The sequence below is a fragment of the Poeciliopsis prolifica genome, unplaced genomic scaffold, assembly GCF_027474105.1.
Source record: "Poeciliopsis prolifica strain line A6 unplaced genomic scaffold, Auburn_PproV2 SCAFFOLD112, whole genome shotgun sequence".
NCBI lineage: Eukaryota > Metazoa > Chordata > Actinopteri > Cyprinodontiformes > Poeciliidae > Poeciliopsis > Poeciliopsis prolifica.
In genome coordinates, this window is record NW_026562487.1 from 53,453 (window position 1) to 72,711 (window position 19,259).

A 19,259-nucleotide genomic window follows, 5' to 3' on the forward strand; every position below is an offset into this window, starting at 1 on the left:
TTATGTCCAGCAGAAACAGAAGAGGCTCCATGGGGAGATCTGTCCTCAGAATGTCCTCAGTCTCCTGTTTCATTTCCTCCCAGAAAGTCTTTATTTGTGGTCAGAACCAGAAGACGTGTGTGATGACCGACCATTCAACACATTCCTCCAACATCCATCTAAATTTTCCAAACAATCCACAAATGGAGACCCCAAACTGGACCATATTGATAGTTTTGACCTCATTCCTCTTCAGAGATACCACTGCAAACTCGTATCAATGGCTCCTCAGAATGACCAGTGGGACGCTCTGCTGGATGGAGACTGAACTACAACACTAAAAGAAGTTTTAAACTCACTTTTCAGTTAGCTAATTGAAAAAATTTTATTCTGTAAGAAAATAAATTGCATGGTTATGCAAAACCAATAAAAAGGTAACTATTGCCACATTATGGAGTAATCAATCATAGTAAATATCTGCCACAAAAATTCATTCTTGAACAAGATGGCTTTTCCCAGAAGACAGTATTACATTTTAATAAAAAGTGGAGTGGAAAGAAAAACTGGTGAAATAAAAGATGCACATATGAAATTCACCATTTCTGGAACAATGACAGTCCAACATATGTGAAGTAGATTTTTCTTTAAAGAGAAAATGTTTTATTTGCATCATACAGTGTTCTTTTATGTATCACATAAATGTAATTGTATCATAGTCAAGATGTTTTCGGTGCAGCTGCAGAGGGTGTACAAACTAACTGAACAAGATGCGTCTGCTGAAGTTTCCCAGGCGGGTCGTCTGGGAACTTAATCTTCTCCTCTGTTAGCTGAGAGGTGAATAAAGCAACTATGTAACTCTGAGTTCGTTAGAGCAGATTTAGATTTTCGCCTAATGCAGAGTATATTTTTCCCTCTGTCTGCAGATGTATTAAAGATTGTTTTTGCTTCCTGAACTTGGACTAGAATTGTCCCCTTCACACATATTCAGATGCTTTTATGGTTAGTTCACAATGGAAAAATCTGAGTTGATTTCATCTGAACATTAATTCAATCTGGAGAGACTTAGACGGAGAAATGGAAACCATTAGAAGAGTTTATTGACATACAAAATTTAAGTCTTTGGCGCTTGGGCCCCGGCTGAGGACATCGATCATCACAATCTTTGCGATGAGCTTGGATGAGCATTCCATATGCTGAAAGGAACGTCATCCCCCGAGACGAGACATTGGTGATGGAGGTGAGAAAGGATGCAGCCGGAGAGCCGAGCGAGTGGAGGTGAAGGGTGGAGGAGGGTTGAGCTCTGCTGGACAGCAGAAGACGCCATGGACGGTGCTATTTCTCAGCTGGGACTTGGACAGTGATTGGACGTGACGCGTCTTGGACCAGCGTTGATTAATCAATGGTGATGAACAGGAAGCAACGGTTGGATGATGCAGGTGGGGTTAGAAGAGTCTTCCAGTTGAATTTGTGCCTTTTTCCTCACAAAGTGCAATAAGATCTATTATAAATTTGCCCAGTATAAATACACTGATTTCACTGTGAAAATTACGTTTTTAGTCAGTAGTGTAAGAAATAAAAGACATTTCCATACAAGTCTTAAATACTTTATACAAAAAATTGAGTGGAAATCATACACAGTGAGACAGATTTAAAGAGACGTGACAGTCCAATGAAAACTCCAGATAAATGCAGTGATTTTATGGTCAAAAGTTACAAAAATGTGCAATAATTAAAAAAACCTAAAGTGAAAACTTAACTTGGCACAAGGAAATATTTGCTCCCATCAACAGAAACATTGAATTACTGAGGGAAGGTAAGAGGCTGGATCTGTAGTTTAATTTCATCCATTAAAAAGCTGCTGAAACAAAAAGAGTTCAAAATAAATCTCTGTCTACAGAAAATACAAAGAAATGGTAAATAAAAAACATGGGATTGATACTCAGCATGACAGATTACAGCTTACATAAAATAACTAAAATGAAAAATACAAAATGTTAAGGACATCAATCTGGAGAAACAATATGCAAATTATAACGATTACAAGGTAAAGAGATTAAAAATAAACAAAAAATAAAACATTTTTATAATTAAGGCCACTCGTATGAAGAGCAGGATAAAAAACAAAAAAGGAGAGAAATGTAAACTTGTAATCATTCCAACTCAAGTCCTGCTGTGCAACTCAGTTTGTAACAAAACCCCAAAAATCTCAACAAAGATGTCAAAAAATGGAGCAGAAATCAGATCAAATCTTTAAAAGGGAAATAAATATACAAAAATATAAATAAAATGGCCATGGCATGCAGAAAACAGAGAGAAATAAAAATTACTACGAATAGAGGATGAAATGAAGCGATGAGTTAAATTCAAACATTTTTCATGTGAAAACGAGGATTAGCATCGTTTCTGCATGACAAGGCATTTTCCTGCTCAAACTGTTAGAAAACAAATTGTGATTTGTAGTTTTTCTTTGCTAAGTGAAGTGAAATATTTGACTTGTGTTCATTAAAAACAGGAATTTCTTTCCTTTTACATGAACACACATTCACAGCTTGCAGAGTGTAAGGCTTGAACCACTTGGCCACACTTTGGGAGGGGTGGGTTGGATTTATTGCACAAGAACACTCGGGGCGGGTGGGTTCTTATTCGGCCCTTTGACAGGTTCTGGATGGGTTCTGCCTCCTCAGTAGAGGCGGACGAGACTTAAAAAAATGTGAAGTTGAAGAACACTGGAAGCTGGTGAGGTTTTACACAGCAGCCAAGACAGGTCAGAGGTCAAAGCAGTGCCACTGCATCAAGCAGAGCCTCATCTTCCCTCCTCTGCTGATCGGGTCTCGGACTTGAGCCGGACGAACTCCTTGGCGACGTCGTCGTTGGAGCGCTGGGAGAGGATCCGCATGGCGGTCAGGCCCGTGTCGTCCAGATGCGCTGCCCCAGGGGGCACCAGCAGGCGCAGTTGCCCCTCTCCATGATGTCCCTCAGCTGCACCACGGCCAGGCCCACCACCCGGTCGGCGCGGCCGAAGCAGTAGTCCTTGACGCAGGCTTGAACCTCGTAGCACTCGAACCCGTCCTGAACACCCAGAACGCTGCAGAGCGAAAGCAGAACACAGGAGTGGGAGCACATGGGCTAGGGCGCTAATTGCAGAGCTAATTCCTGATTTTGTGCTTTTTCTGAAACTTTAAAAACATTCGTGCACCTAGCTTTTGATGATCTAATTTTCCATTTTAAATCAAAACATTTTTGCTAATCTGCTAATCTGCTAATAGCAGAGCAAATTTGTTGTGCAACACATTTTGATTCCCCTAAATCAGTTTTCAAGTTAAATTCTAAAGCAGTAATGTACTTTTGCTGTTTTCTACACTTTCAGTTGAATAAAGTTTGACATCTGCAGCAGAAGGGACACTTCCATTAAGCTGCTAATGTGCTAATAGTAGAGCTAATTTTAGCTTTTTTTAAATAACTTTTAAAACTATTGCCACAATTAATTTCTTAAAATAAATCCAGATTTTATTTGGAAAAGTTAAATTTGAGGAAGTTCACTAAATGTTTAGCAGAAACACTAAATGAACAATTAGCTGTGCTGCTAGCGCATTAGCTGACATTGTCCAGTAATTTCACAAGGACTTTGTTTTGTGTAACCAACAGTTTATGAAGTCAGAATTAAAAGAGCTTCAAATCCTAAATGTGTCACGACGTTTGGTTTTGAACTTACAAGTGAAAGGTCTCATTGTATTTGGGAGACCAGCTGTTGTTCTTGGATTTGGTCTGAAATCGGCGCTTCTTGTCGCTGAGGTGCGGCCCGATCATCGTGACTTCCACGAAGGGTCTGAACATCCCAGACGTCTGCCACTTCAAATCACTGGCTGCAATCACTGCATCAATGACACAAACATTTAAACAGAAATGACACTAAAATGCTCCAGCTTTGATTTTATTGCTTCAAAATGAGCCCAAACGGACCTTTGAGAGTAACTTTCCGCTCTCCGCTCTTGGGATGAGTGTACAGCTCAATCTGCAGGGAAACCTCTCCGATGGGTTTGTCCACAGCTGAGCCTGGTTTAACACAAACAACATTTGGTCCAATGCAGGCAAAGAAAACCACATTTTATAGAGTCATGCGACAGAAACGCAAGTTTCACAAAACAGAAGAGAGAAAACGATGAAGGGAAGTTGGGCTGATGATGATTTCATGGAGACCTACCCCTGCTGGGCTGGATTTCTCATTAGGGGTTAACCTAATACCCTTCCCATTGTGCACTGGCACAGAGGCAGCAGGAGATAAAAACAAGACAGCAACTTAAACAACCAAATCCAGGAGATAAAAGCAGCGAGGAATCTGAAACTCTCCCGTATTTAATCTCCTTTGAGGCGCTTTGGATCTACCCTGTGAATGCTGCGTGGTCACGAAGGTTTTGATGAGCGTGTCGGTGGTCTGGGTGTAGAGCGACAGAGCGTGGCGGAGCGACGAAAGCTCAGCGCTCTTCTCCAGGAAAGTCTTCTTCAAGCCGTTCCCGCCCGCATGAAAGTATTGCTGCGTAGGAAACAAAACGAGAGGAATCAGCGTTCTACAACCTGAATGATTAAACTTAAAGTGGAGTTAATCAGACTTTTAGTTAATCAACTAAAAGACTCTTAAAATGTGAATGAATTGTACTTTTCTGTTTGACCACAGGTCAACGTTTCGCTCTCACCTTGATGGTATCCAGAGCCACATCCATGACGGCACACTGCCTGGGCGTCAGGCTTTTAGCGCGTCTCCTGCCATGTGATCCTAAACAACCCAAACCAAGACTTTGACTAGACCAATTCATAGGAGAAAGCAAACTCAAAGGCAACCTGATACCTTCAGTTTGGAAAGGTGTCCCAGTTCTTTAGCAGCAGAAAGGATCTGTGCTCCCTTCAGGAAAAACAGAAAAATGAATGATTCTTTTAGTTTTCAGAAGCCTTGTTTCAATTTTAAGTATCATATTAGTAAAGTTTGATGGAAATGGAAAAAAAGCATCGATACAACTCATGTTCATACGTAAAGTGAGTTATTTATCTACTCTATATGTGATTGGATGATGTTCAGTTTGTTGACTAATAATTAAACTGAATATGCCACAGTCATCATTTTAAAACATAATGGATAAAAATATTTTTTGTGTTTGGTCACGTCTGTCAAAATGTTTACATCTCATCATCTGACACAATTACAAGTTGATCCATTTCAAAATGGCAGCCATGTTTCCATCCAGCTGTGATTCAAATTTTGAACAAATTTTTATAATAATGTATAAAAGAAAATGCAAATTACACTGCAAAACCATAAACTCTTACCAAGTATTGTTGGTCTAGTTTCTAGTGCAAATTTGACGAATGTGAATTACAACATTTAACTTTTCTTTTGGGATTGTTAAGAATTAAAAAGTGGAATAACTTGATTTAGCTCTTTAATTAATTCTTTGTCCCGAATTCCTGTGTCTGTGTAAGTGTGCAGAGAGAAAAGAGCAATCATACGTCAGACTTCAGATATTCAGAGTTTATCCAGAGAAATTCAATCCAATGTTTGAATTTGAATTTAAAAATATCTCAGCACATTTTAAATAAGACAAAAATAACTTAGTAGTAACTTATCACAAGAAGAAGCTTGTTTTAAGTCGATAATTCCTTAATATTGATTAAAAAAAAAGTAGTTGGCAGATTATTTAATTTAAGGGAAAATGATTTGTTATAAGTGAAATAATCCATCCTACACAAAATAAGTTCATTATATTTATTTTGCACAAAATTGATATAATAAGATGTTAGTCTGGTTATTATATCTTATAATATTGCAAAAATATCTTGATTTAGGTGAAATAATCAAATTTTGTCAGCAATATTAAGAAATTATTGACTTAAAACAAGTTTCTATTTCTTGCTGAAAAGCTACTTGTGAGTTAGTTTTCTCATTTTTCTGCTGTTCTAAGATAGTTTCACTGACAACTAGATCAAAAATATTTGGTAAGATTGTGTTTTAATTCACACTTTTTGACAACATTTCAAAACCATCTGGATGGAAACCTGTCCAGTGACGGAGACGAGCGTCAGACTCACCAAGGTGTCGTTCCCTTGCGGCAGGACGATGTTCTTCTCCAGGCTGGTCATCACGATCCTCCACAGCTCCTTCAGAACGCGCTTCAGGACGGTTTTCTCACACACCGTGGCGAACAGCGTTAATCTGCAAAAACAAGACGTTCACACACACGCCGACGGACGAGCCGTGTTTGGGGAAATCCCACTGAACCCACTGCGCATCCAGGAAGTCCATGAGCGGCCGCAGCATGTTGTCCGAGTCGCCCTCCACCTGGTTCTTGGTGTTTTCGTTGAGCGGTCCTTTGATCTGGTACAGCAGCGACGCCATCTGCCGCATGCAGTCGGTGATGCGGCTCTGGAAGCTGCAGGAGAAGAAAAGCCAGTGATGCACTGGGACAAAGTGGGGAAACGTGGGGGTGTGAGGGCGGCGTACCTGTTCCCAAACGTGCTGCTGAGGTCGTCCAGAATGTTGTTGAGCCGAACCTGCAGGTCGTTCAGCAGGTCGCTGGCCTCCGTGTCCATCTGGAGGAGAGAAACCTTCAAGTTCAAAAGGCTGACAAAGGTTTTAGAGAAAGAAAAATGGAAATAAAACTGGGAAGTTTTGGGATTTTACTGAGACTCAGAACCTGGAAGCTAAATTACTTCTAAAGCTGAATTATTACAAAACACCTGAGAGTCTACGGTTGCATTACGAGTCCGTTAAACACCTTGTTGGTGTAGTTTGCATTTCTACTCATAATAACATGCATGTTACAGTTCACCTCCTGTAACACGCATGAACTCACCTCATGATCCTCACATGCATTTTCTCTCTATGTGGCAGAAAGTTGGGAGGTAAAACAAGACATTTTGGATGAAATGCCCCATTTTGACACTCATCAAGTGGAAATTGCATATTAAGAATCTAATTTAGGATATTCTGCTTGTGCCTACCTTCTCAAACGGTTCGTCCATCTTTGAGTCAGAAAATTGTTAGAGATATAAAAAAACACAAACAGTGTCAAACTGTCCTGAAGAGGTGGAGGAGCTGTATAAATCCAAATGATTTCTGGACTTTTTGGTGAATATTAAGGTGATTTAATCCCAGATAACATGTTTAACCCACCTCATCCTTCTCAGTCTATCACACATGGTTTAGAAAAGGAACAAAATAAAGTGTTAAAATGAAAAAATACAGTTGAAGGTGATGTGAAAGTGGCGCTTTTATGGGAAATAAGGGAAAATGCTGCTAATCTAAAGAGGAAATCCTCACAGATGAGAATCAAACCAGACAACAAAACTCCACCATGTTGGATGTTTTCGTTTCAGTTTGGGGAAAATCTTTGGAAATGACTTTGGATTTGGAGAATGAAGGATGTTAAAAACCACTTTCAACTGCAACAAACCTCTGCCTCCATTTCCTCCCCTTCCTCTTTAACTTCCTCCTCTTCCTCACTTCCTTCAAACTAGGAGTTGCAGTAAAGAGGCAACAAAGGTTTTGTCTTGTTGCTTCATTCAGATAATTGTGCAGTGGTTTTTTAAAGTTATTTTTAAGACATATATGCAGTCATGTTTTACATGTTTGCATATGCAGTGGACTTGCCTGCCATGCTAGCGCGCTGTTCTTCAGCTAGAAAAGCAGAGAAAAGGTAGAGAATGTCTTTCTCCAGCCACAATTACAAGAACTGACTTTATATTGAGTTAAAACGTGGATACTATCAGAGAAAAACAAAATATTACCATTTATTTTTGGTCTAGTTTATTGTTCAAGTACATTTGGACACTTAAAATAAGACAAAACTAATTTAAAAGTAACTTTTTAGAAAGATATATGAGCTTGGAGGGAGTTTGAGATGCATTAAGTCTTAGAATATTCTTCTTAAAAAGGAAAACCTGCAGATTTGTCTGCACAAAAACTTTTGAATTTCATATTAAAATGTTAATTTAACAGAGTGATTCGTATTTTCCCAGGCAGCCTTAATTTTCTTTTATATGATTTCAACATGGTGCATTTCCTAACAATCAATAACAAATCAAATTGATATGATGTCAAAACTGGAATCTATCACTAATTTGAACACTTGACCCTCAACATCAATGTTGGAGAAACGTTATCGTCATTGATAATGTAATAACAGCAATAGTGTTACAACAACACTATTAAATAATAGTGTTGTTGTAATTTCAAGGCTGCTGTTTCTCTGTCAGATTCCCTCAGGTCTCCACAGCAGAGAGATGGATCACGGCGCTCTTCCTCCACCTCCTCGCCGCGCCCCATCCTCATCCTCCACCACCTCCACTGAGTTCTGATGGGTCGGTTCAGATCCTCTCTGGAGATCAGACACCAGAACAGAGGCGGATCAGAACCAAAGCCAGCAGCTCTGCTGAAGCTCAGGAGAACTCTGAGTCCAGATGTGGACCCTGGTCTCCTCCAGAACCTCCTCTGTTCTGCTGTGGAGGAACTGTGTGGCTCCAGTTCTGCAGCAGGACCTTCTCAGCTGCAGCAGAAGAAGAAAGGTCTTCCTGTGTTCAGGTTGGAGAGAAACCTGGATATTTTCTAGCTTGTGGTTCTGCTTCCAGCGTAGATGTTCTCCAGGGTTCTGATCTGGATCTAGTGGACTGTAGAGCTCATCAGGTTTCCTCTCATCCACTTTGAGATCTTCAGCCTCCTTTAGATTCAACCTGAAGCTTCTTCTGACAGATTAGCTGCAGCTGATATTTAGCATGATGTTTATTATTCTAGCCTCAGTTTTTGTTCTTCATATGACTCCACTGAATCCGACTCTGATGTCGTTCACTTCACAAGTGATGAAGATCCATTTTTCTTTCACTTCCTGCTGATTTCTTTCCAAAGCTCCATTTTTTCCAGGAGGATCTTCAATGTTCTCTTTAGATGATGAAGGAACTCAGACTGACTCCACCCGGCTGGTGCTCCAGGTGAGCAGAAACAAACAAACCCTGAAGTCATCTCTGCAGACCAGCTTTAGATTTGGACCAACTGAACATCAAGCTTCAGTAACGTCTCAGTTAAAGTTTGTTTCCAGATCTGAGATCAGAAAGTTCTGGAACAAACTGGTTGCTCTCCAGTTTGATGATGTTTCCAACCTGAATGTTCATCCATTTTTCTTCTCTCAGCCTGGAAAGAAAATCCTCTAAATTATCTGGCTTGATAAAAAACTGTTTTATTAGTAAAATCCTGGAATCTTGACTCACTCTTTGTGTATCAGGACTTTCACCTTGCAGTTATTCACCTGAAATGAAGAGGAATTGTTTATTTTTGGTCTAAGAATAAAATGTTTTGTAAGGATCATGTAATCACATCCTGGAAAGTCCTTCAGAGTTTATCTTTGCTCTAAAGTTATGAAAACCCGAAACCTCTCCCTTTTTAACAGAGATCAATAACCAAACACTCTGATCTTTGCTTAATCTGCCAGTTTGACAAATATAAATGAACATCGCTTCAAAATGTGTGTATTTTACTTCTGAGTGGGAAAGTGTTTCTGAAATGGAGCAGGAAATACATTTCATAACAGCTAATTTGCATGTGATCAAGACAAGAAGGCAGCGGTCAACACACACACACCCAGTGGTGTGTTCACACACACTCTGCAGAACTTTGTGTTCATCAGGAGGTCGATTGTTTCAGGTTTGAGCTAAAACAGAAGCAGCAGCACTTCCTCTACAGGAGAAAACACACGAGGTCATGAGGTCAAGCTTTGTGACAGTAAATAAAACACACGAATAATCTCTTGGTTTGCTCAATTATAATAAAACATGATATTTATGTTATGAACAATTAGATAATTTTAGCTTGGATTGGATCTGAACCCATCATAAATCACTGATTCATTATAAAAACTTTGACTAGACTCAGAGTAGACTTATGTAAATATACATGATGAAGTATTTAAATTCAGCATTTCACTGAAAAAGTAATTAAAGTGTAGATACAGGGATAAAGATTAGCATGCTAACCCCTCAGGTTTCCCATCAGCCACTTGGGTTTCAGGATGACCAACATTTTTAAACATGGCTGCTAATTTTGAGCCTTTTAAACCAGATATGGACATTAAATGTTCCCTGTTAGAGATTCAGGTTTTAACTTATGGATCTTTGTCAGTAAATTTGATTTAATTATTGGGGAATAATAAACAAATGGTCAAGGAATAAACTAGAAATTAGGTTTTTGGAGGTGAAATTATTAATTGTTGAATAAAAATGGAAAATTAATCATGTAGGATTAATGAGATTATTTTATTGTGAAATTTTAAACACATTACATTTGTACTTTCACTTTGTGTAAAGAGTATTAAGAACTAATTGAATTCATATAAAACATGCAGTTTTTTCATGTTATTGAACGTAGGCAGCCTTCAAAATGAGCGGTCCTTATTTTTCTGTGATGCTTCCAGTCTCTGCGTTGTCCTGTTTCCCCTTGATTGTTCCCAGGTGTCTCGTTTCTGTGATTACCATCTGTGTATTTAATCCCACGGTTGTCCTTTGTTCCTCATCGGGTCCTCATCGTTCTCCACGTCATTTTGTCAAGCCTGTTCTTCTGTCCACCAGGATGAACAGTTGCTACAGGCGTTGAGCCCTGGCTTCAGCTCAGCCATGCTGCCTGTTTTTGTGTTTCCACTTGGACTATTTTTACTATTAAAACCATCATTTAACTATATCCTGGGTTTTCTGCCTGCTGCTTCACCACCAGTATACCAGCATCTCTTGATAGAGTGAAGCTATGACAAGAAAACAAACTGAAAAACATGTGGATCCTGGAATAATCCTGGAATAATCCTGAAATAATCCTGGAATAATCCGGGAATAATCCTGGAATAAACCCAGCTTCCATCTTTAAAGGACTAGAAGAAGAAAAAGTTTCCAAGGACTCAATCAGAATCGTTTCAACAAGAAATAGATTGTAGAGACTGAACTATCTGTTCAACAGTGAGAGAGTTTCTCTGACAGGAGGAAAAACTTTAGACTCTTTAGACTCAAATCAGATCAGAAAACTGAAGAACCAGAACTGGACCAGAACCAGAACCCAAATCCAGGAATCAGAGGTTCAGTGAATGTGGTGTTGAAGGTGTGGAGGAGGATCAGTGAGTCAGAGGAGACTCTGTAGAAGGACAGAATGCCAGCAGGACAGTCCACATACACTGCTACTCTGTTAGAGTCAGAGGAGGAGGAGAGAGGAGTTTCTATGTCATTGTGCCAGACAGAGTAACCATGACGATCAAAGCAGCTCAGACTCCAGGAATGATCATTATATCCAAACCAACAGTTTCCACTGTTTCCTTTCCTCCTGATTCTTCTGTAACTCACTGATATATAAACATCTCCTCTGCACTCAACCTCCCAGTAACAGCGACCAGTCAGACCAGTTCTACACAGCAGCTGAAGATAATGATCAAATCTGTCTGGATGATCAGGATATGACTGAAGCTCCTCCACATGTGTCACCTTCCTGTTGTCTTCAGACAGTTTGAGGAATCTGTTCACTGTGTTTGTGTCGATGGTGAGTTGACAGGAATCTGATGGAGAACAAACACAATCCAGCTGCAGTTATTGATCATTTATTGACACTTTGACTCCTGAATGAGTGATGTGACAGTTTGAAGATGGTTGAATGTGAGCTGCTTTGTTGTCATGAATCAGATGAAAAACACACTTACATTTCCTCAGACCTGGAGTCAAGAATCGGCCTCCAGCAGGCTCCACCCTGAAAGGAGGAGGGGGGTCAGACCATCAGTCTCTTTCAGCAGCAAACATGGACATTACATGTCTCTCAGACACATATTGTCCTCCACTGAGACAGGAACAGTCCAACATCTGGATTGCAAACTGCAGTGGATGTAGGAAGGACAGTTGGTGCTGCTGCAGCACAACTCATTTCTCCAAACACAGGAAAAGCTCCAACAGAGAGGAGAAAGGAAATCCCTCAGTAACAACCTGAAGAAACTCACTGAAGCCTAAAAGGACATCAGGAAACTAAGGAAACATTTCTGGAAGCTCCACCTGATTTAATAATCAGCATTAAAATACAATCAATCTAAACTCTGATCAACACCTGGATACCTGATCCATCCACACTCCCACACACTGATGAAGGAATGAAACACTAAACAGCCGTGCTGCTGAAAACCTGCTGTGGCCTCACTGTAATATCCAGAAATACAAACATTAAAAAGGAGAAGCTGCATCACATTCAACAAAGATTCAACAAGAATCAAAGATTTGATCTCTGAGCTCAGACTCACAAACCAGGGAGAGGCTTCCATCATCACACACCTCTGACAAACACCTCCAACCTTTCAGCACTTCCTCTACCAACCAGCACCACCAGGTGGCGCTGCACACATTTACAATGAGCCCAAGAAGAAGAAGCAGCATCCTGAATCCAGCAGCTGCAGTAATGGCTTGTGAAAGTGTCCAAGGAGCATCTGGAACCAGAACCAGCAGATCCAACAGTCCAGAGAGTCTTTGTTTGCATCTTTCCTCTCAGATTTCCAAGCTGCTCTCAGAGGGAAATGACATCACTCTACTGATGATGTCATGCTCTGATGTCACTAATCAGGAGCTGCTGGACTTCTACATTTCCAGCATGGAGGACAGAGAAGATCTCAGCTCTGATGAGGAGCTGGCCTTCACACTGATTGAGGGTCAAAGAAATATTTCCAGATGAAGTCAGACTAAAATGTTGGATTGTCCTGCTGTTGCAATCAGAGGCCAAGAAGAAGCTTCAAGTTCTTCTCCTGTTCAGCTCCACGTTCCTGTCAGAGACTTCAGCTCCTCATGAGGAGAACAACTAAAGCCTGGAACCAACTGACACCAACATCCTGACATCCCTGAACAAAGCTTTGCAGCATCAAGGTGACTCTTAGCACCGTATATGGACAGATTTCCTCTAAAGGGGGCGGAGCCTGGATTGGAGGAACCAGCAGCAGCTTCCAGGAACAAACCTTGGGAACCTCTGGAGGAGAACATGGAGATGAGATTCCTGCTTTAATCAGTGGATTCATTGATAGAAAACATGAAATGTCTGAGAGCTGCAGCTCCATTTTCTACAGATCTGCTGGAACATCAGATAGAAATGAAGAATTTCATCATTTCACATCAAATCTGTTCATCTTCCACAGATACAACTGAATTATTGAGCTGAACTGGTTCCAAAGGTCTGGATGGTAAAAAACATTCATTGTTTTTCTGTCTCATTAGTTTCCAGAAAGAGTTGAAATGTTTCAGAAGCTTTTATCCTGCAGCTCAGTAAAGATCTCTCCTCTTTCCAACCTGATTTAGTCCATGAAGCAGAACATCTCTGCTGCTGCAGCAACAGGAGGAAACTTCTCCAGATCTCAACTTCTACACTCTGACTGCTTGGAAACAGATCAGGAGGATCAGCCTTTTCTCCAGGCTGCTCCTCCTGACTCTAGCGCCACCTAGTTGAGGACAAACTACCATACAAATAAAACTGCTAAACTCTGCCTCAAACAGTTTGCTTCATGTTTTTGTGTATTTTTGGTTTCATTAAGTCCTGAAAGTTGTGAATCTTTGTTTCACTTTTTGAGAACTTTTCCACATCCATCTGACCATTTTCTGATCTTTCCTCATTTGGGCTGATTGGTCTAGATCTCCATGAAATATTCTTTTAAAGTCCAAATTGTGTCCCAGCTGTGTCTCTACAATTACATATCATATCTTTTATATGATATCATTAATCTGCATATTTTTAACTTATTTTTAAATCAGCCAATCAGCTTCTTGTATTTCCTCAGTAGATCATCAGTGGAAGCCCCGCCCAGCCCATGATGCTCCTGGTTTGTGAAGACTGAGAGACAAACTGAACTCTGATAGGAAACAGTTTCAACTGATTTTCTCTCTCCAACCTCTTGGTTCCACATGGAGCTATATTTGGCCCCCTGCTGCTCTGAATACCATGTTATTGTGGTTCAGTAGATGGGTTGGTTTCCCAGGTTCATTCAGAACCATGTGGAAGATTCTTATAGTTTAAATGAGCTGCTGTTTGAAAGGTTACACAACCAAAATGACCAGAGATAATTTGAGTTCTTAAACTGTAATAAGAGATAAAATGGGGTTCAAAATGTTATCCATTCATTTATAAATGATATGACTGTATACCAGCTTCAAACTAAATGTTTTCAAGCAGACAATGTTTAAGGAATCATCAAATGTTTGTGTTACTTTCCAGTCAACAATATTCTTCGACTTATTGAAGAATAGGTCATATTTTTCAAAACTTTATTCTATAGTTGGGACTCAACCCTGAAGAACTGAACTACAGGCAATAAGGAGGCTGGCAAGAGAAATATTACTACATTAATCCAGTGTCAGTTTTAACAGAAAGAGTCCATGAAAATCTAGTCTGAATATCAGCATCAAAGCTGGTTTGAGGGAAAACACCAGCTTCAACACAAGCAGAGAGAATCTCAAATTATATCTTTCCATTTTTAACTGGTTGGATTCAGAGATGGAAAACTGAGCAGTGACTGACAAAAACTGTTCCTTTGAGCAACAAGTTAACTATTCAGCTTCAAACTAAATGTTTCCCAGCAGACTGACTAAAGACATTTCTCCCTCTTCCTCCTCTATCAGACCTTCTCTGCTCCTGCAGCAGGTTCCTCCATACCTGAGAGCTTCCAGTCTCCAGTGTGGATCCTTCAGTCCAGCCGACAGCAGCTTCACTCCTGAGTCTCCTGGATGATTGTAGCTCAGGTCCAACTCTTTCAGATGGGAGGAGGTCAGAGCTGAGGCCAGAGAAGCACAGCCTTCCTCTGAGACCAAACAGCCTGATAAGCTGCAGACACACAATTCATCACATGATGAGAAAATGAGAACATTGAGGTAGAAACCAAGGTCTGAACTGATGGATGGACGGACGGACGGACGGACGGACGGACGGACGGACGGATGGATGGATGGCCGAGAGTTACCTGAGAGTTTCCAGGTTGCAGTTTGGACTCTTCAGTCCAGCAGAGAGAAGCTTCACTCCTGAATCCTGCAGGTTGTTGTTACTCAGGTCCAGTTCTCTGAGACTGGAGGACTGGGAGCAGAGAACTGAGGACAGCTTCACAGCTTCTCTCTGAGAGGTAACAGCCACTCAGTCTGAGGAGACAGGGAGGAAAATATACTATTAAATAATTTATTAAAATGTCTTTTTTCCAGTCAACAATGTTCCTCTTTACTGATTTAATGAACTGTTTTATATATAATCATGTTGCCTTTTGTTGTGAACTGGTTCAGTCTATATTTGGGTCTCCAGCCATGAAGGACTGAACTAAAGGCAACAAGGAGGCTGGCAAGAGAAATATTAAATTCCTCTATGAACTAAATTAATCTATGTCAGTTTTAACAGAAAGAGTCCAATGAAGCCTGAGAATCAAGGCTGGGCTGAAGATCAGCATCAGGCTCAGTTTGAGGATCAGCATCAGAGCTGGTTTGAGGGAAAACAGCAGCTTGAATCAAAGCAGAGCAAATCTAGTTTCATCTTTACATGTTTAACTGTTGGATACAGAGATGGAAAACTGAGCAGTAACTGACAAAAACTATTTGAACAAGAATCAAATTGTTCTATAAAAGGATTGTGTAAAGAAACTGCTCCAATTTAAACTCATGTTTGGAAAAAAAACATTGAGAAAACCAATATAGGGGGAAATACCCATCTAACAGTAAGATCTATTATCATTTTCTTCTATTATTGAAAAAACATTTGCATCATAACTGATAGAATATAATGGACAGAAATCTGGTTTCACTAGGATTGAGAACATTTTACCTGAGAGTTTCCAGGTTGCAGTTTGGACTCTCCAGTCCAGCAGAGAGAAGCTTCACACTGAATCCTGCAGGTTGTTGTTACTCAGGTCCAGTTCTCTGAGACTGGAGGACTGGGAGCTGAGAACTGAGGACAGAGCTTCACAGCTTCTCTCTGAGAGGTTACAGTAACTCAGTCTGAGGAGACAGGGAGGAAAATATGTTATTATACAATTCTACAAAAATTATATTTTTCAAGGTTTTTCTTGGACAGAGAAGGATCAATCTTATTTTACACATGTTTATGATGCCTTTTGTTGCGAAATGGTTCATTTTATAGTTAGTCCTCCATCCTTAAAGTTTAGAACTACAGGAAACAAGAAGTCTGGAAAGAGAATGATAAAATTCCACAATTAACAAAATTAATACAATTTAAATTTTAACATAAAGAGGACGAGTTTTGCTGCTTTAATATGTATCACTATGTCAGCTGCTGAAGGGAGTCTGTGTCTCCTTCACACATCACCCCCAGTGAGAAACTTTGAGGAGACAATGCAACAATATATAAGCTGAAAAATTAACATATATGTTTACCTCATCATTAGTATATTTCTATCAAAGATAACTGCATTAACAATGTGTGTCCTTACAGAGCTTTGTTGGAGGCTTTAACCACTGGCAGCAGCCTCAGAAGAACCTCCTCTGAAGCAGAGTATTTCTTCAGGTCAAACACATCCAGATCTTTTCCTGATGACACTAAGATGAAACCCAGAGCTGACCACTGAGCAGGAGACAGTTTATCTGTGGAGAGACTTCCTGAACTCAGAGACTGTTGGATCTCCTCCACTAGAGAACGATCATTCAGTTCATTCAGACAGTGGAACAGATTGATGCTTTTCTCTCCAGACACATTCTCATTGATCTTCTCCTTGATGTACTGAACTGTTTCCTGATTGGTCTGTGAGCTACTTCCTGTCTTTGTCAGCAGACCTTGTAGGAGTCTCTGATTGGACTGCAGTGAAAGTCCCAGGAGGAAGCGGAGGAACAAATCCAGGTGTCCATTTGGACTCTGTAAGGCCTGGTCAACAGCTCTCTGATGGAGAGAAATTATTTGAGGTTTCTTAAATAATGAAGATTTCTTAGATGTTGATGTTTCTTCCATCAGGTTGACACCAGAGTTGATGAAGGTCAGATGAACATGAAGAGCAGCCAGAAACTCCTGAACACTCAGATGGACGAAGCAGAACACCTTGTCCTGGTACAGACCTCTCTCCTCTTTAAAGATCTGTGTGAACACTCCTGAGTACACTGAGGCTGCTCTGATATCGATGCCACACTCTGTCAGGTCTGATTCATAGAAGATCAGGTTTCCTTTCTGCAGCTGATCAAAAGCCAGTTTTCCCAGAGACTCAATCATCTTCCTGCTCTCTGGACTCCAGTGTGGATCTGTTTCAGCTCCTCCATCATACTTGACCTTCTTCACTTTGGTCTGAACCACCAGGAAGTGGATGTACATCTCAGTCAGGGTTCTGGGCAGCTCTCCTCCCTCGCTGGTCTCCAACACATCCTCCAGAACTGTAGCAGTGATCCAGCAGAAGACTGGGATGTGGCACATGATGTGGAGGCTTCGTGATGTCTTCATGTGGGGATGATCCTGCTGGCCTGTTTCTTATCTCTGAATCTCTTCCGGACGTACTCCTCCTTCTGAGGGTCATTGAACCCTCTGACCTCTGTCACCATGTCAACACACTGAGGAGGGATGTGATTGGCTGCTGCAGGTCGTGTGGTTATCCAGAGAAGAGCAGAGGGAAGCAGTTTCCCCCTGATGAGGTTTGTCAGCAGAACATCCACTGAGGTGGACTCTGTAGCATCAGTCAGGATCTCCTTGTTGTGGAAGTCCAGTGGAAGTCGACTCTCATCCAAGCCATCAAAGATGAACAGAACCTGGAAGTGTTCAAAGCTGCAGATTTCTTTGGTTTCAGTAAAGAAGTGATGAACAAGTTCCACCAAGCTGAACTTTTCTCTTCAGCACATTCAGCTCTCTGAACGTGAATGGAAATATGAACTGGATGTTCTGGTGGGCTTTGTCTTCAGCCCAGTCCAGAGTGAACTTCTGTGTTAGGACTGTTTTCCCAATGCCAGCCACTCCCTTTGTCATCACTGTTCTGATTGGTTGATCTCTTCCAGGTGGGACTTTAAAGATGTCTTCTTGTCTGACTGTTGTTTCTGGTCTGTGTGGTTTCCTGGATGCTGTTCAATCTGTCTGACCTCATGTTCATCATTGACCTCTCCAGTCCCTCCCTCTGTGATGTAGAGCTCTGTGTAGATCTGGTTCAGAAGGGTTGGACTTCCTGCTTTAGCAATTCCCTCAAACACAGACTGGAACTTCTTCTTCAGACCAGATTTAAGTTGATGTTGACAAACTGTAGCAACATGTTCTAAATTAACACAAAAAGTAAAATCAATGATGAAACAAAGGTGGAGATGACTGGATTGAATGTTATTCCATCTTTTCAGACATCAATAAATTTATGATTTATCTATCAGGTTAAATCTTTGTAAAAAATCCTCTTACTGCACTGTAGGCGATCTGCCAACTCCTCCTGATTCATTTTTTTTAGGAAGTTCAGTGTGATCTTCATCACTGCCTCTCTGCTGCTCCTCCTCTGCTCTTCATCATCACCTTCCAACACCTCATCATCTCTCTGACTCTCAGACCATTCTGGATCATCTGCACTCAGAACTTTCTGGATCTTCTTCAGTTCTTTCTTCACAAAAGTGACAATGTTGTCCTCCAGCAGCTGGAACAGAATAATAGATGAAGGAAACATCAGAGTGAAATCATGGAGCCAACACCAGATGGATGTTGGACAGACTGACAGTCCTCTGGTCTACAAAGTGCAGCATGGAGATGAATGTGAACAGAACCCATAGAAAAGTAGATGTATATTTAATAACCATAAATATGGAGTCCAGCTGTGTTTGATGCTGCTGGACAGATGGACCACTTGGAACCTCTGAGCTCTGCTGGTCCACTCTGTGGAGGAACCAGGAACAATTAGGAAGTCAGGAAATATCATCCAGCAGTTTTCACAGAGGAAATCACCAAGAGTTTCACAGTTTAAATACTGAAAAGCAGAAACACAGAGCATGTTGTGAACACAATACACAACACAAAAGGAGTTAGAAAGAGGAATCATAATTACAGTAACACCAGAATCATTTATTAGATGTAAAAAAGTTGATGTTGCATTTCAAACACTCCACACTGTCATTAGATCTCATGGTAGAGACAATGTCCCAGAGATGGGGAGACAGTGGAAGTGAAGGCTCTGTCCACACAGGTCTTCAGGACAGTGTGGGACATCTATCATGTTCTCATGTTTAGATCTGAGGTGATGTGGACATGAAGGACGACTGAGCACTTTTAGGTGTTTTTAATATAAGGTGCATTATAAATAAAATTGATTGATTGTAAT

At 40.7% G+C, this 19,259-nt stretch overlaps 3 protein-coding genes across 4 annotated transcripts; all 3 read right to left on the minus strand.

The window, feature by feature from the left end:
* Positions 1-2,880: 2,880 nt before the first annotated feature.
* Positions 2,881-4,790, minus strand: LOC129354567 (protein unc-13 homolog B-like). The gene is made up of 5 exons (XM_055024030.1): positions 4,671-4,790; positions 4,363-4,510; positions 3,940-4,032; positions 3,692-3,851; positions 2,881-3,064 (listed from the first exon to the last, which is right to left on the minus strand). Exons 1-5 carry the CDS (start codon positions 4,788-4,790, stop codon positions 2,881-2,883), a joined length of 705 nt encoding a protein of 234 aa, XP_054880005.1.
* A 5-nt stretch (positions 4,791-4,795) lies between these two features.
* LOC129354564 (protein unc-13 homolog B-like) lies at positions 4,796-6,591 on the minus strand. The gene is made up of 4 exons (XM_055024028.1): positions 6,470-6,591; positions 6,252-6,398; positions 6,058-6,181; positions 4,796-4,876 (listed from the first exon to the last, which is right to left on the minus strand). Exons 1-4 carry the CDS (start codon positions 6,556-6,558, stop codon positions 4,805-4,807), a joined length of 432 nt encoding a protein of 143 aa, XP_054880003.1. The 5' UTR covers positions 6,559-6,591; the 3' UTR covers positions 4,796-4,804.
* An 8,175-nt stretch (positions 6,592-14,766) lies between these two features.
* On the minus strand, positions 14,767-17,749 carry LOC129354562 (NLR family CARD domain-containing protein 3-like). 2 transcript variants are annotated; one of them, XM_055024025.1, is made up of 5 exons: positions 16,431-17,749; positions 16,077-16,165; positions 15,806-15,978; positions 14,964-15,135; positions 14,778-14,827 (listed from the first exon to the last, which is right to left on the minus strand). In XM_055024025.1, the coding sequence occupies exons 1-2, from the start codon at positions 17,420-17,422 to the stop codon at positions 16,135-16,137; spliced, it is 1,023 nt and encodes a 340-aa protein (XP_054880000.1). In that variant the 5' UTR covers positions 17,423-17,749; the 3' UTR covers positions 14,778-14,827; positions 14,964-15,135; positions 15,806-15,978; positions 16,077-16,134. The 2 variants fall into 2 exon arrangements, with proteins under 2 accessions (XP_054880001.1, XP_054880000.1); XM_055024026.1 differs by lacking the exon at positions 14,964-15,135 and having other exon boundaries at positions 14,767-14,827.
* Positions 17,750-19,259: the final 1,510 nt, after the last annotated feature.